The 14,837-nt window shown below is 38.2% G+C and overlaps 1 protein-coding gene across 2 annotated transcripts in view; it reads right to left on the bottom strand.

Annotated features, from left to right (window-relative positions):
* Window positions 1-11,489: 11,489 nt before the first annotated feature.
* The window catches only part of mpp5a (membrane protein, palmitoylated 5a (MAGUK p55 subfamily member 5)), a 65,594-nt gene continuing 62,246 nt past the window's right edge, over window positions 11,490-14,837 (bottom strand). For both annotated transcript variants that reach the window (XM_037071071.1, XM_037071072.1), the window contains exons 15-17: window positions 14,582-14,694; window positions 14,362-14,472; window positions 11,490-14,233 (exon numbers count right to left, since the gene is read on the bottom strand). In XM_037071071.1, coding sequence (XP_036926966.1) covers window positions 14,057-14,233; window positions 14,362-14,472; window positions 14,582-14,694 — 401 coding nt within the window. In that variant the 3' untranslated portion in view covers window positions 11,490-14,056. The remainder of the gene's footprint in view (window positions 14,234-14,361; window positions 14,473-14,581; window positions 14,695-14,837) is intronic.

Below are 14,837 nucleotides of genomic sequence, written 5' to 3'. Positions count from 1 at the left end.
CATTAAATATAAAATAAAATTTAAATGTTGGGAAATATACAGTGTCTGTATTTGTGTGCGTGTCTGTCTGTCACTCTCTCTGTTGGCCCAGCTGATCTCGGTTGCCACGGTGATCGTTGCCGACCCCGCCGGTAACGGACTGGGACAGCTGTTTTCTCAGCCCTTTCAGCCTCACATGCAGGACGTCAGACTGGTGCTATATATTCAAAACCATACATGATAGCAGCAAAATTTTTTCACGGTCAAGCCAGAAATGCCTTAAAGAGCACACTCACCAAGTTTCATGGTTCTTGTGTCAGAAATGTGGAAACGGGAGCGAGTTGGAAAAAGGGAGCAGTTTCAAAAATCCTCTTCCCGATTAACATTGGAGTGAATGGAGCCAGTGAGAGCTCCTCTGGTCGGTCAGAGGCAGATAATTCAAAAACCGTAAATCCGACCGAAAAAGTGGACACATTGTGAGAGAGAAGACAAGTGTGGCTACAACTCTGGAAAATATCACTGTTTTTGAGTGTAATTTGTGGCCGGGATCGTCACGGAAAGAGAAAATTTCAGAGTTTTTTTTTTTAGTCTCTCTCACTCTGTCAGTTGGTCTCCTGCACTCTGCTGCGCGAACATTCCGCCATACACACTCATTGAAAACCCTGAATTTTCCCCAAATCACTCATCATCGTTAAAGGGTCAGAGTTCAAAAACTATACATCGTAGGAAAAAATACAACTTAAATAGTCGAGACTTGTGCCTACGTTTTAAAGTTGGAATGGTGTTTCTAGGCGAAAGTATGCCCGAGCAGGAGAAAAACGTTGCAGATTTGCGACATTTTTGACCTCGTCCCATTCATTCCTTATGGGAAATTTTTCGCAATTTTTCGAATTTCAAAAATCTGAATGATAGCACACCAAGTCAGATCGAGACGCACGTTTTGATATATTTTTTGTTTGGGTGCGACAAACGGTGCGAGACAAGTTAAGTGCCAAAAACGAGCGGGAGGATGAAAAATATTAAGAAGAGGCGCGAGGAATAATAATAGTGGGCTGTGCTTTGCTTTGAACATATTGATAGTTGAACAGTTCCACAGCTGAACAAGAAGCAGAATGGTTGAAGGAGTTGAAATGGCAGAAAGATGAATATTTTAAGAAGATGAAGAGACAGAAAAGTTGAAGAGGGCTCAAAGAGTTTAAAAAGTGTAACATTTTCATAGCTGAATATGAAGTTGAAAGTTTGAAGGAGTTCAAAAGGCAGGAAGATGAATATCTGAAAAGGTTAAAAAGCTGTAGCGTAAGAGGGCTGAACAAGCTTTAAAAGGTGAAAAAATACTGGAAAGGCAGAAAAGTTGTAGAGTAAGAGGGCAGAAAGAGCTTAAAATGGCTGCACACGTGCTGGAGCAGCAGCAGAGCTGAAGATGACGATGTTCCCATGAGAATGAATGGGCAAACGCCTGCCAAATTGTGATGAATAACAGGAGAGAGTTTTCTGAACATGGTGATGTCCTTTAAATTTCTGTAAAGAATATTTTAAAAAGATGAAAAAGGCAGAAAGAAAAAACAAACGGAAAAAAACGGTGGAAAATTAAAGCAAGAAATTGCTTGAAAAGGTGAAAAAAGTCTGAAAAGGTAGAAAGTTAAAGGAAGAAAGAGATTAAAAAGGTGAAAAAAGACTGAAATGGTGGAAAATTAAAGCAAGAAAAGGTTGAAAGTTAAAGGCAGAGAGAGCTTAAAATGGCTGCATCGTCTATGTCAAGGAAAAGATGCAGCTGCAGAGAAGTCTTTCTCCAGATTTTCCAGCTGCTCATCACTCTAAAAATGATGTCACACACTGTAACTCAGGCACCACACACACATTCTTGAGATACACACGCTGGAGAAGTATCAGAGAGAGATGATGAGGTCCCCATAAGAATGAATGGGAAAAGTCCTCCCAAACCCCTGCAATTTTGGGAAAAACTTTAACATTTAGGGCAAAAATACCTATATGGTGAGTGAGTAGAGACCTGGCCGAACTCGGTCATCTGGTTTTTATTTCTGGAAAGTGAGAAATCAGGGCACAAACGCGCGAGAGAGAACAGGTACCGTCTGCTCTTCACCAGAAATTTCGGCTCAAAATTAACATTGCGGCTTATGGGAGAGATGCTTCACTTCTTGTCGCTCTCGGGCTGCTAAATCCAAAACCGTTAATCCCACATCTGAAATGAGACCATCATCTGAAAGGCAACAAGATTTCCTACATTTCTATGTATACATTGTCTATGTTGAGTAAAAGGTTTGGGCTCCAAATCGAGCTGAAGAGATTTTTTTCTCCCATTTTTGGAGCTGCTCTACACTCTGGGGTGCGGCAGTTGATGATGTCACGCACTCTAGCTCACGCAATACACACCCATTCTAAACTCAGAAGAGGAGCAAAAATGACTCAAAACTAAAACTGCGATGATTTCAAAACCGTACAATATTTTTAAAAACTGAATACACTGGCAATAGTTCAAGGGTTTGTGTCACTTTTAAAGTTGGAATGGCGTCTCTAGCTCAAAGCATGAGGGAGAAGAAGAGGTTGAAAGTCGAGGAGTTTTGAAGAGGATTTGAAGCTTTTCCCATTTGCGGCAATGTTAAATTTTTGGGGGAAAAATCTAAATTTCTGAAAAAGTTGAAAAGTTGAAAAGTTGAAAATTACAAGGCTGAAAGAGCTTAAAAAGCTGAACGGTTTCAATAGCTGAACGTATGCTGAAGTTATAGCAGAATGAAATTTGAAAAAATCCCCATAAGGATGAATGGGCAAAATTTTGCAGAAAAAGTTGAATATTTCCAAAAGTATGAAAGGTAGAAAAATGAAAAAAAGACGCCATCATGTCCTAAAAAAGCCGAACATTTTGATGGTTGAATGGTTTCAATAGCTCAAAATTTGAAGGAGTAGAAGAGAGCCAAAAAACGTACGGAATCTTGAATAATAACTAGAAAAATTGTATTTCCTGCGAAAATACAGTGTGAATGCTGAAGGCTGAAACGCTCTTGGAAATCTGCTGAAAAAGATAGTCGAAAAGCCGGAAAAGTTGCAAAGTTAAAGGCCGAAAGAGCTTAAAAAGTTGAACATATTGATAGTTGAACAGTTCCATAGCTGCACAGGAAGCGGAATGGTTGAAGCAGTTGAAATTACAGAAAGATGAATATTTTAAGAAGATGAAGAGACAGGAAGGTTGAAGAGGGCTGAAAGAGTTTAAAAAGTGTAACAATTTCATAGCTGAACATGAAGTTGAATGTTTGAAGGAGTTGAAAAGGCAGGAAGATGAATATCTGAAAAGTTTGAAAAGCTGTAGCTTAAGAGGGCTGAACGAGCTTAAAAATGTGAAAAAAGACTGAAAAGGCCAAAAAGTTGTAGAGTAAGAGGGAAGAACGAGCTTAAAAAGGTGAGAGAGGGTTGAAAAGGTGAGAGGATAAAGGCATAAAGAGCTTAAAATGGTTGCACACATGCTGGAGCAGGAGCAGAGCCAAAGATGAAAATGTCCCCATAAGGATGAATGGGAAAACGCCTGACAAACTCCTGCGATCTTTGAAAAAACTGTAATGGTTATGGTCAAAATATTTATTTAATGAGTAACAGGAGACATTGTTAAACGAAGTGATGTTGTTTATACTTCTGGAAAGAATATTTTAAAAAGATCAAAAGGCAGAAAGTCCACTATCTGAAGAGGTTGAAAAGCTGTAGCTTAAGAGGGTAGAACGAGCTTAAAAAGGTGAAAAAAGACTGGAAAGGCAGAAAGATTGTAGAGTAAGAGGGCAGAAGGAGCCTAAAAAGGTGGAAAAAAGGTTGAAGAGGTGAAAGGATAAAGGCATAAAGAGCTTAAAATGTTTGCACACATGCTGGAGCAGGAGCAGAGCCAAAGATGAAAATGTCGCCATAAGGATGAATGGGAAAACGCCTGACAAACTCCTGCGACTTTTGAAAAAACTGTAATGGTTATGGCCAAAATATTTATATATTATAAAGTTGGAATGGTGTCTCTAGCTCAAAGTATGAAGGACAGGAAGAGGTGCAAAGTCGACGACTTTGGAAGAGGATTTGAAGATTTTCCCATTTACTTCAGTGTTAAATTTTGTTTAGAAAAAGCCGAATTTCTAAAGAAGTTGAAAAGTTAAAAAACAAAAAAGGACAAGGTTGGAATAGCTTAAAAAGTTGAACATTTTAATAGTTGAATGGCTTCTTTAGCTTAAAGTATGCAGAAGTTATAGCAGGATGAAATTTGAAAAATTCCCCCTAAGGATGAATGGGAAAACGCCTCCCAAACGATTTGAAAGAAAACTGTAATGGTTGTAGCTGAAATATCTATATGGTGAGTGAGAGGAGGAGTTGCTGAACGCGGTCATGTTGTTTTTATTTCTGGAAAGTGAGAAATGAAGGCACAGAAGCGAGAGAGAGAAAAGGTACCGTCTGCTCTTCAGCAGAAATTTTGGCTCAAAATTAACATTGCGGCTTATGGAGGAACTGTTGGACTTCTTGTCGCTCTCGGGCTTCTAGATCCAAAACCGTAAGTCCCACATCTGAAATAAGACCATCAGATGAAAGCCCACAAGATTTCCTACATTTCTATGCATATATTGTCTATGTCAAGTAAAAGATGTGGGAACCAAATTGAGCTAAAGAGAATTTTTTTCCCGTTTTTGGTGCTGCTCTACACTCTGGGCTGCGGCAGTTGTTGATGTCACGCACTCTAGCCGGCGCAATACACACCCATTATAAAATCAGAAGAGGAGCTAAAACGCCTCGAAACTAAAACTGTGATGATTTCAAAACCGTACAAGATTTTAAAAAACTGAATACATCGGTAATAGTTCTAGGTCTGCTGAGTGTTTTAAAGTTGGAATGGTGTCTCTAGCTGAAAGTATGAGGGAGAAGAAGAGGTTGAAAGTCAATGAGTTTTGAAGTGGATTTGAAGCTTTTCCCATTTGCGGCAATGTTAAAAATTGTTTAGAAAAAGCTAAATATTTGAAAAAGTTGAAAGGTTGAAAAGCTGAAGATTACAAGGTTGAAAGAGCCTAAAAAGCTGAACATTTTAATATTTGAATGGTTTCTATAGCTTATGGTATGCTGAAGTTATAGCAGAATGAAATTTGAAAAAATCCCCATAAGGATGAATGGGAAAAGTCTTCCCAAACCCCTGCGATTTTAGAAAAAACTTTAATGTTTAGGGCAAAAATATCTATATGGTGAGCGAGTAGAGACATGGCCGAACTCGTTCATCTGGTTTTTATTTCTGGAAAGTGAGAAATGAGGGCACAGGAGCGAGAGAGAGAACAGGTACCCTTCTGCTCTTCACCAGAAATTTCGGCTCAAAATTAACATTGCGGCTTATGGGAGAGCTGTTTCACTTCTTGTCGCTCTCGGGCTTCAAAATCCAAAACCGTAAGTCCCACATCTGAAATAAGACCATCAGCTGAAAGCCAACAAGATTTCCTACATTTCTATGCATATATTGTCTATGTCAAGTAAAAGATGTGGGAACCAAATCAAGCTAAAGAGAATTTTTTTCCCGTTATTGGTGCTGCTCTACACTCTGGGCTGCGGCAGTTGATGATGTCACGCACTCTAGCCGGCGCAATACACACCCATTATAAAATCAGAAGAGGAGCTAAAACGCCTTGAAACTAAAACTGCGATGATTTCAAAACCGTACCAGATTTTAAAAAACTGAATACATCGGTAATAGTGCAAGGTCTGCTGAGTGTTTTAAAGTTTGAATGGTGTCTCTAGCTGAATGTATGAGGGAGAAGAAGAGGTTGAAAGTCGAGGAGTTTTGAAGAGGATTTGAAGCTTTTCCCATTTGCGGCAATGTTAAATTTTTTTGGGACATCCTGCCGAAAAGTTGAAAAAGTGGAAAAGCCTGAAAAGTTGTAAAGTTAAAGGCCAAAAGAGCTTAAAAAGTTGACCACATTGATAGTTGAACAGTTCCATAGCTGAACATGAAGCTGAATATTTCCACGGAGTTGAACAGGCAGAAAGATGAATATTTGTAAAGGCTAAAAAGCTGTAGAGTAAGAGAGCTGAAAGAGATTGAAAAGGTGACAAAAGAGTGAAAAGGCCAAAAAGTTGTATATTGAGAGGGCAGAAGGAGCTTAGAAAGGTGAAAAATTTATGAAAAAGTTGAAAAGCTGAAAAACTTTAATAAATTCCAGAAGAACAATAGTGTGAATGCCTTCAGCATTCACACTAACTAGAAAAAAGAAAGGTGGAAAATTAAAGCAAGAAAGAGCTTAAAAAGGTGAGAAAAGTCAGAAAAGGTGGAAAGTTAAAAACAGGGAGAGATTAAAATGGCTGCATTCTCTATGTAAAGGAAAAGATGTGGAATCCAAATCCAGCTGAAGAGAATTCTTTCTCCAGATTTTCCAGCTGCGATTTTAGAAAAAAAACGTAACTTTTAGGGCAAAAATATCTAAATGGTGAGCAAGGAGAGACATGGCCGAACGCGGTGATGTTGTTTTTATTTCTGGAAAGTGAGAAATGAGACCTAATCATACTGTTGAGACATGGTTTCACTTGTTCCATCATTCATTTCAATCATACGTATTTTCTTGCCAAATCAAGTGTTTCAGAGCGCTACAAGCTTGTTTTAGGCAGTTAGATGCGATGAAGCTGTATTCAAGCCAAAAATGCTTCCTCAGCTAAGATTTTGTTCAAAATGTGTGAATTTGACCTAATCATAGTTTTGACACATGGTTTCACTTGTTCCATCATTCATTTCAGTCAGACGTTTTTTCTTGCCAAATAAAGCAATTCAGAGCGCTCGAAGCATGTTTTGGGCAGTTAGAGAAGATGAAGCTGTGTTCAAGCCAAAAATGCTTTCGCAGCTAAGATTCTGCTCAAAATGTATGAATTTGACCATATCATAATGTTGAAACATGGTTTCACTTCTTCCATCATTCATTTCAATTAGGAGTCTTTTCTTGCCAAATCAAGCTTTCCAGAGCGCTAGGAGCTTGTTTTGGGCAGTTCCTAGGAGCTTGTTTTGGAGCTGTATTCAAGCCAAAAATGCTTTCTCAGCTTAGATTTTGCTCAAAATGTATGAATTTGACCTAATCATAGTGTTGAAACATGGTTGCACTTGTTCCATCATTCATTTCAGTCAGACGTCTGTTCTTGTCAAATCAAGTTTTTCGGAGAGCTAGAAGCTTGTTGTGGGCAGTTAGAGAAGATAAAGCTGTATTCAAGCCAAAAATGCTTTCCCAGCTAAGATTTTGCTCAAAATGTATGAATTTGACCTACTCATAATTGTAACCCTTTTACCACTGGCTTGTGTATTAAGAAACCCACCTTATACTGTAAGATGAAGGCTCACTCTTCTTCAATATCTTATGGTAAAAGAGACATTTCAATAGTAAATAACTGTCTAGGGTGACGTATGATCCTCACTTTCAATAGCAACTATGTGGAGACAAGTGGTAATACACCTTGGTCTGGAAACACTCAATACAGACTCAAATAATGAACACAACTGAATCACACAAACGCAGCAGAACTGCGATTTCAGAAAATGTATTAAACAGGTGCATGAAAACACATACATCTTAGGTATGAACCAGAGGAACAAAAAAAAAAAGACCCGGGTAATAATAGTTTCTCTTGTTTCTCAACTGTCGTTTGAGTGTACTCTTATTTAGTTCGTTGGCGCGCTTAGTTGGAGCTCATGAAGGCAACCCTTTTTGTTAGCAAGACCTCCGTGTATCTGCGCAGTTAGCCGGACCCGGCTGCAGCTGATGATTCGCTCCCTCGTCGCGGTGGCGACCGTTTCCGCACCCAGCAGCTCGCAGCGAGAAAACCCCGGTCTCCTACGGCAGCAGCAAGAACTCTGTTTAACTCAGCAGCGGCGAAGAAAACATCTGTCTCTCTCGGCAGCAACAAAAGGCTCTGTCTCTCTCACGCTCCAGTCCGCTAGCTTCCCCCCGGTTAGCCTGTGACACTCCGCTCTCTTCCTCCTTTCCGGGAACCCGGAAGTGCAAAAACTCTCAAAGTTCATGAACTTTCACACTTGATGAGAATTACCTTTTAACTTGTTAAATGCATTCAGACACCATGGAATCATATTTCAAAATCAACATCTGAAACAAAAATCATTTATCCATTTTAACATCTTGTTTGTCTGAAAGTATTATTTATGCTAATTTTAACCTCCCAGGAGAAAAATATAAATAAATACAACTGATATTTATTAGATTATTACGTAATGTTGAAACATAGTTTGACTTGTTCCATCATTCATTTCAGTCAGACGTCTTTTCTTGCCAAATCAAGCATTTCAGAGCGCTAGAAGCTTGTTTTGGGGCAGTTAGAGAAGATGAAGCTGTATTCCAGCCAAAAATGCATTCTCAGCTAAGATTCTGTTCAAAATGTATGAATTTGACCTAATCATAGTGTTGAAACATTGTTTCACTTCTTCCATCATTCATTTCAGTCAGGCGTCTTTTCTTGCCAAATCAAGCGTTTCAGAGCACTAGGAGCTTGTTTTGGGCAGTTAGAGAAGATGAAGATGTATTCCAGTATATAAACAGTATTTCTTTCCTTCAGCTCTATTTAATTCAATAAAATCCATACAAATACATTGAAATGGGTAAGTTGCTTCTGGGAATTTACCTGGTTTTGGACGTAGTCTACCTTGAGCATTATGTTTAGAACATATCAATCATGAAGCACAAAAATTTTTTGAGTAGTTTCGAAATCCATATGTACTAAACATGTTCTCTATTGTGGACACCATCCCTCCTGTTGAGACATGGATATTCCCATGGCTCAATATTGCAGCAAATCTAAATACATTTTTTGTTAATATAGGTTTGCCTTCTAAGCTGTTCTTAATACCTGCTTCTGTTTGTGTGGCACCATTATTTCGCCACATGTTTTTTTCAGTCTTAGGTGAGTTATTTTGCATGTCTCTTGAAATATCATGATCTATATGTGTAGGCGTAATTTCAGTGGTATAAACACCATCTACTGTGTTCGTAGGAGCAGCAGCTCGTTTTGCTTCCTCGTCTGCTTTTTTATTCCCCATTGAAATGAAATCTTTACCTGAAGCATGTGCAGCACACTTGTATATTGCAACTTTTCTCGGCAGTTGAATGGCATCCAATAGCTGCAAAATGAGATCTTTAGGTGTAATAGGTTTTCCCGTGGACGTCACCATACCTCTATTTTTCCACGGTTGGGCAAAAAACGTGAAGTGTCGAGAATGCCTACTGGCTATCTGTGTACACAGTGATATCTTTATTTTTCCCTATTTTGCACGTCTCTATAAGAGCAACAAGTTCTGCTTCTTGTGCAGAGAAATGCGAATGTAAGGAACTTGACTTTAAAACCTTGTCAGTTGTTACTATGGCATATCCCGTGATATATGTTCCGTCTGGATTCTTCTTACATGAGCCATCTACAAACATCCCAATATTAGCCGTATTAAGAGGTACATCGGTAAGATCTGATCTTGGTAGTACTTTAGCACTAGTTTCTCCTACACAATCATGTGCTATACCATCTCTTTCATTTGGCAGCAAGGTTGATGGGTTTAGTGTTGTGCATCTCATTGTAGTGAGATGTGGCAGCGACAGTAAAATAGTCATGCAACTAAGATGTCCTGCTGGTGACATAAAAGCTATCTTGTTCTGCATTAGAAGTGCTGAGACTGTGACTGTGACTCAAAGGGTGACAACAAGTAATAGAAAATGAGGAGATTATGAATTAAATAATGACAAGATTAAATCTAAATGATGGTGGATTGTGGTGTAAGGAACTGTTAATTTGCAACTATGGGACTAATGCTTATCCCAATGGGAGTTATGGCAATGCCTTTGAATTTATGGTATATACAGTATATATATATATATATATATATATATATATATATATATATATATATATATATATATATATATATTAGAAGCTTCCACAAACACCAACTCTGATATCATTCAAGTCTGACTCCTGTCGTGTAAGATGGTCAGCCTACTTTAGTTGACAAAGAGAGGTCCCAGACTTCGGACTTCCTGGATCAGCTTTGTCTCTCTCTGCGGGACGGCAGCGTCGGATTCTGAACAGCTGGAGAGTGATGCTGTCCTGGGTCGAATGAGGACAAGAGGAGGTTTGGGGCACTGAATAACACTACTGCTGTGAAAACTGTTCCCCACCAGGGTGAAAAGGCACTCTGTCTTGACATAGCTGAGGTGTGATGGTCTCTGAGGAGTGTCAACTCACGAAAGGCTCCGGGCCCTGACAACATACCTGGGTGGGTGAATTGAGCCAAAGTCCCATCATGTTTCAAAACTGCCACTATCATCCCAGTGACAAAGAAACCTCACATCACATCACTCAATGGCTACTGGCCCATCGCACTCACTCCTATTATGATGAAGTGCTTCGAAAGCCTATTACAGGAGCACATCCTTCCAGTTCGCTCTTCACTTAAGCCTCACACACCTGGAAGAGAAGAACACTCATGTTCGGATGCTGGCTTAAAGGGAGGAGATGATGAAGATCTTTGGGACTTCTCTCCTCTCCATTCAGGACATTGCTCCCAAGTGCTGCATGTCCCAAGCTGGGAATATTATCATAGGCTCCTCCCACCCTCACCATGGACTATTTTCCATGTTGGCCTATGGAAAGAGATTCTGCAGCATTTGGTGCAAGACCACAAGGCTCTGTAAAAGCTTTTTTCCCCATGTCATCAGACTGCTGAGCTCCAAGAGACAATTGTTGTTTACTCTGGATACCTTGTTTCCTCAAAATATTTGCACTCCCTAAAGCAACAATGTCACTTTCAGTAATTTGCACTTTCAGTATGTTTGTTTTCGATATTTATTAATCTTATTTCAATATTTTTAAAATATACTTTCATGTTCCTATGCTGAGCCCCTGAAACGAAATTTCGTTCTGTGTTCACTTGTTGCACACTGAATGACAATAAAGTCTGTCTAAGTCTATGTGTACAGTATTCATTCTTTGATTATACCTGATGTAATCTTGGGTTGCTAAAACTGATGATGTACAAGAACAAGTTACACTGCTTGTTGTGAAGTCAATTGTGAGATGTATGATTATGTACAGAATAATTCCTCTCATGTTTAATTTCTACAATCTGCTTCAATTTACCACCTCACCCTGTCGCCAATACCCTTTGCCTCCAAAATGCTCGTAGTCATGGGTGAGAGTTTGCTTACAGGTGTGCAGATTCTCCTGTCAAGTTTGTTTTTATAAGTCACGTTTACATGGCAAGTGGCATATGCCCATTTTGTGCATAGGAAATGTTTGTAAATGAGAGATTTAGGTCAGATTTGGAAAAATAAATGTATCTAAAGAAACCTTTAAAAAAATGTTTAATAATAATTCACACAGCCTGTGTGTCTTACACACATTTCTATTCTCCTCGTTATTTGTTTTAAGAGTAAGGGGCTTGAAGCGACAGGATGGGGAATAGTACAAATAATATGAATTTGAAAAACACACATAACATAAAAGACAAAACAAAAAAATCAGCCAGTGATTTTCTATTTATTCATTCATTGTGAATATTCATACATAAATCTGATTTTCTCAAGAAGTAGTGATGTCTGATAAACAAGAAGTGGTATTAATAAACTTTACATTCAACACAGTTAATTCCAGTTAGCTCATAGGTGTTTTTTGGACTAATCTATTTTTAATATCACAAATATGTAAATGATCTACCAGGTGATAACAGTGATATGGCATCAGGTCTACTTTAGGTAACAATAATACTTCACCATTTTTAAAGACAGGTGTACAGACACACGCACATGCACACACGCTAAATATAGAATAAATTCAGCATAATATGCCGATTAGGAGCACAACTAAAGGCTACAACTTTCAGGCTTTAGCAACCCCTCAGACTCAGTGGCTGTTTCTACTCAAATGTGATCAGAGACACAGAGTCTGTTCTGTCAGTCAGAGCAACAGGCAGGAAGTAACAAGCGCCAAGTCCTTTAATTTTAACATTTATTGCAATAGTGTATGTTTTAAGGGGAGAGCCAGTCAGTCTGTCAGTAATAAGAAGGCTGCAGACTCCTTAGCAAAGAGGAAAGTCAGCATCGTATGCACTACTGTGGTGTTTAAAATGGGTACAGAGTGTGTGTTAATGTGTTTTTCACTGCAATAATGCAGTACCTCAGTGTGGATTTCTATTTGTGCAAGTGTGATTTTTATTTCAATTCTTCACCAGAGGCCCTGATTTGTAAGTGCTTTGTTTCAAGCGAAAGTTGTTTAATAAAAAAAAAAAAATCAAAAAGCTTGAATACAAAATTAAATGTTTTGTCAATAAATTACTGACTGTCATAACTGAAATATTTTTAATCATATAATGGCTGAAATGAGCACAGGATGAAGTCAAAGGATGCATAACAAATAAGGCCCCACACGTGGGGGTAAAAAAGAGGTCAGTATCATATAAAAGTCCCTGCTGAGCAAAATATATTATTGATGAGTAAGGCACCATCCAAGATCAGTTTGTTGAGGGTTACCTCCCTTTCAGGAGAGTTAACTGACAAAAACTTTTATGTGTTTATAAATTACCACTGCCACCAGGTCAATACTGTACATTCCAGAAGATGCTGATTGTCTGCTGGGTGTTTATTCTCTGCTTGGTAACAGAAGATTGAATCAATGCATACAAATAAATCTCAGATTTCCAGAAAGGGGTAATGTTATGAGAAGATGTTTGAAAAACAAAAACAAAGTCATAATACTCTGAAAATAAAGTTGTAATTTTATGAGAAAAAAAACTCTAGTTTTATGAGTAAAGTCTTGCATGAGAAACCCTTGTAATTTTAACAATTTTAAGATGAAATCATTGTATTATCAAGAAATACAGTTGTGGATGAGAAAATAAAATATAATTTATGTTTGAAAAAAGTTGTAGAAATGAGTTGAAGTTTTATGAGAAAACAATTCGTAACGTCACAATGTCCCATTTTATCAAAATTTAAAGAATTAAGTATTTATTAGAAAAAGCTGCAATATAATGGAATAATGATGTAATCTTACCAAAACAATTCATATCCAAAAAATTGAAGTTGTATTATAATATCAAGAGAATCATATAGTAAACAGCTCAGGGCTGTTAATAAATACAGAGATATGGATGACCTGATGACATGTTTCACTAATAAGCACCTTATTATTTTAAACTGTAGGATAGTGAAATTAAATTAATCCAATTACACGATGCATACATTACACAACAGGATGTGTTTGAGGCAGTGGCTATGGCACAGTTGGAACTTGGTTACCTCCAGGCAGCTGAGCCAAAGAGCTCTGAGAACACATTCATAGCATCACAGAATATAGTCCATTGGGCTTCATGACTGTCTTGAAATGTTGTGAAAGGCAGTCAGGAACAACAGCATACAGTGCACATCAACACTCTGTGTGTAACATAACTCTAATAGCTACTATACAGTGTTGACATGTGACTGAATATATTAATGTCAAGATATACTCATATATATGCCAACTAATCAATGCAATTTTACAATAAACAGAAATTTGTTCTAAAAACAACCTCCTTTTCCCTCTAATGATGAGTTCTGATGAAATCAAACTTTAATCAGAAATTTTCATTTTTGAAATATAATTCTGACTTTATATTGTAATATTATGACTTGCCTTTTTAAAAAATACAAAATTAGAACTCATTCTCATAATTGTATGTTTTTTGTAAAATTAAAAATAATATTTCTCATACTGTTGTGTCTTTTCCTCAGTCATATCCAATTACTAAATAATATTATGGTTGTTTTTGTAAAGTTGTATCATAATATTATGACCTTGTGTTGTAAAATAACAGCATTATGTTGTAATATTAGGACGCTTTTTCATAAAAAGACAATTTTATCACACAAAACTGTGACTCTCAAGATCCTTGATTCATTTTCAATTAACGACGTGAATACTCCACCATAACTCTCAAAGCATTTCAGCTTACAGTTTGTTATGTTCTGCTGTGTGTGTGCTTCATTGTCTACTCCATAACTAGTGTGTGTGTGTGTGTGTGTGTGTGTGTGTTGTGTGTTGTGTGTTTTCAACGCAGCCAGGAGCAGGGCACCCACTGGGGTTCGGTATCTAGTTTGTTGATGAGACGTAGCAGCTCGTTGTAGGCTTTGTCCTGGTCTATGTTGACGATGACTGAATCAAACAGGTGACCGCAGCTCTGCTCCATCTCCCGGGCTTTCTCAATGATGTCGCGCAGCTCCTCGGGCTGTTTACAACACACAGCACACACATAGATATTATGGAGGCAACCTTTTGGAGATGTACACACCAGTGATATTTACTAATTTATTTAATTATTTAGTGCAAACACAGTGTAGACAGTTAGACAGGAACCTTTGGGTTTTTGTTATCTTTAGCCAATAAGGCTCGGAGTCTTTCCTGGGAGGGTGGAGCTATGAAGATGATGTAAGGCTTCAAATCCGAACTTCTCAGCACCTTTAGAGCCTGTACAGACGGGCACACACACAAAGAATTTAACGTTTGAACATATGTTCTGTAATTTAAGATTCTCTCGCCACTCTCTCTGCCACCCGGGCCATGTGGGTGTACCAACCTGTGTGTGCAGACAGAGCACACAGATTTTCCCAGTGTTGATGACCTGTCTCACAGAATCTGTACTTGTCCCGTACAGGTTCTTCTCAAACTCGCCAGACTCAATCAGCTTACCTGAGAAAAACAGGGGAGAATGACATATTTATTCTAGTGCTGACACGGTATAATTTCTTTACATTAGGAAAAAGATGTCTATATTATATCACTCTCACATTTTTGTAACACTATACTACACTGTGTGACGTACTTCACATTGC

This window comes from Acanthopagrus latus, chromosome 16, assembly GCF_904848185.1.
Source record: "Acanthopagrus latus isolate v.2019 chromosome 16, fAcaLat1.1, whole genome shotgun sequence".
NCBI lineage: Eukaryota > Metazoa > Chordata > Actinopteri > Spariformes > Sparidae > Acanthopagrus > Acanthopagrus latus.
The sequence above is the reverse complement of the archived record's forward strand: the minus strand, read 5'-3'. Positions and strand labels throughout refer to the sequence as shown.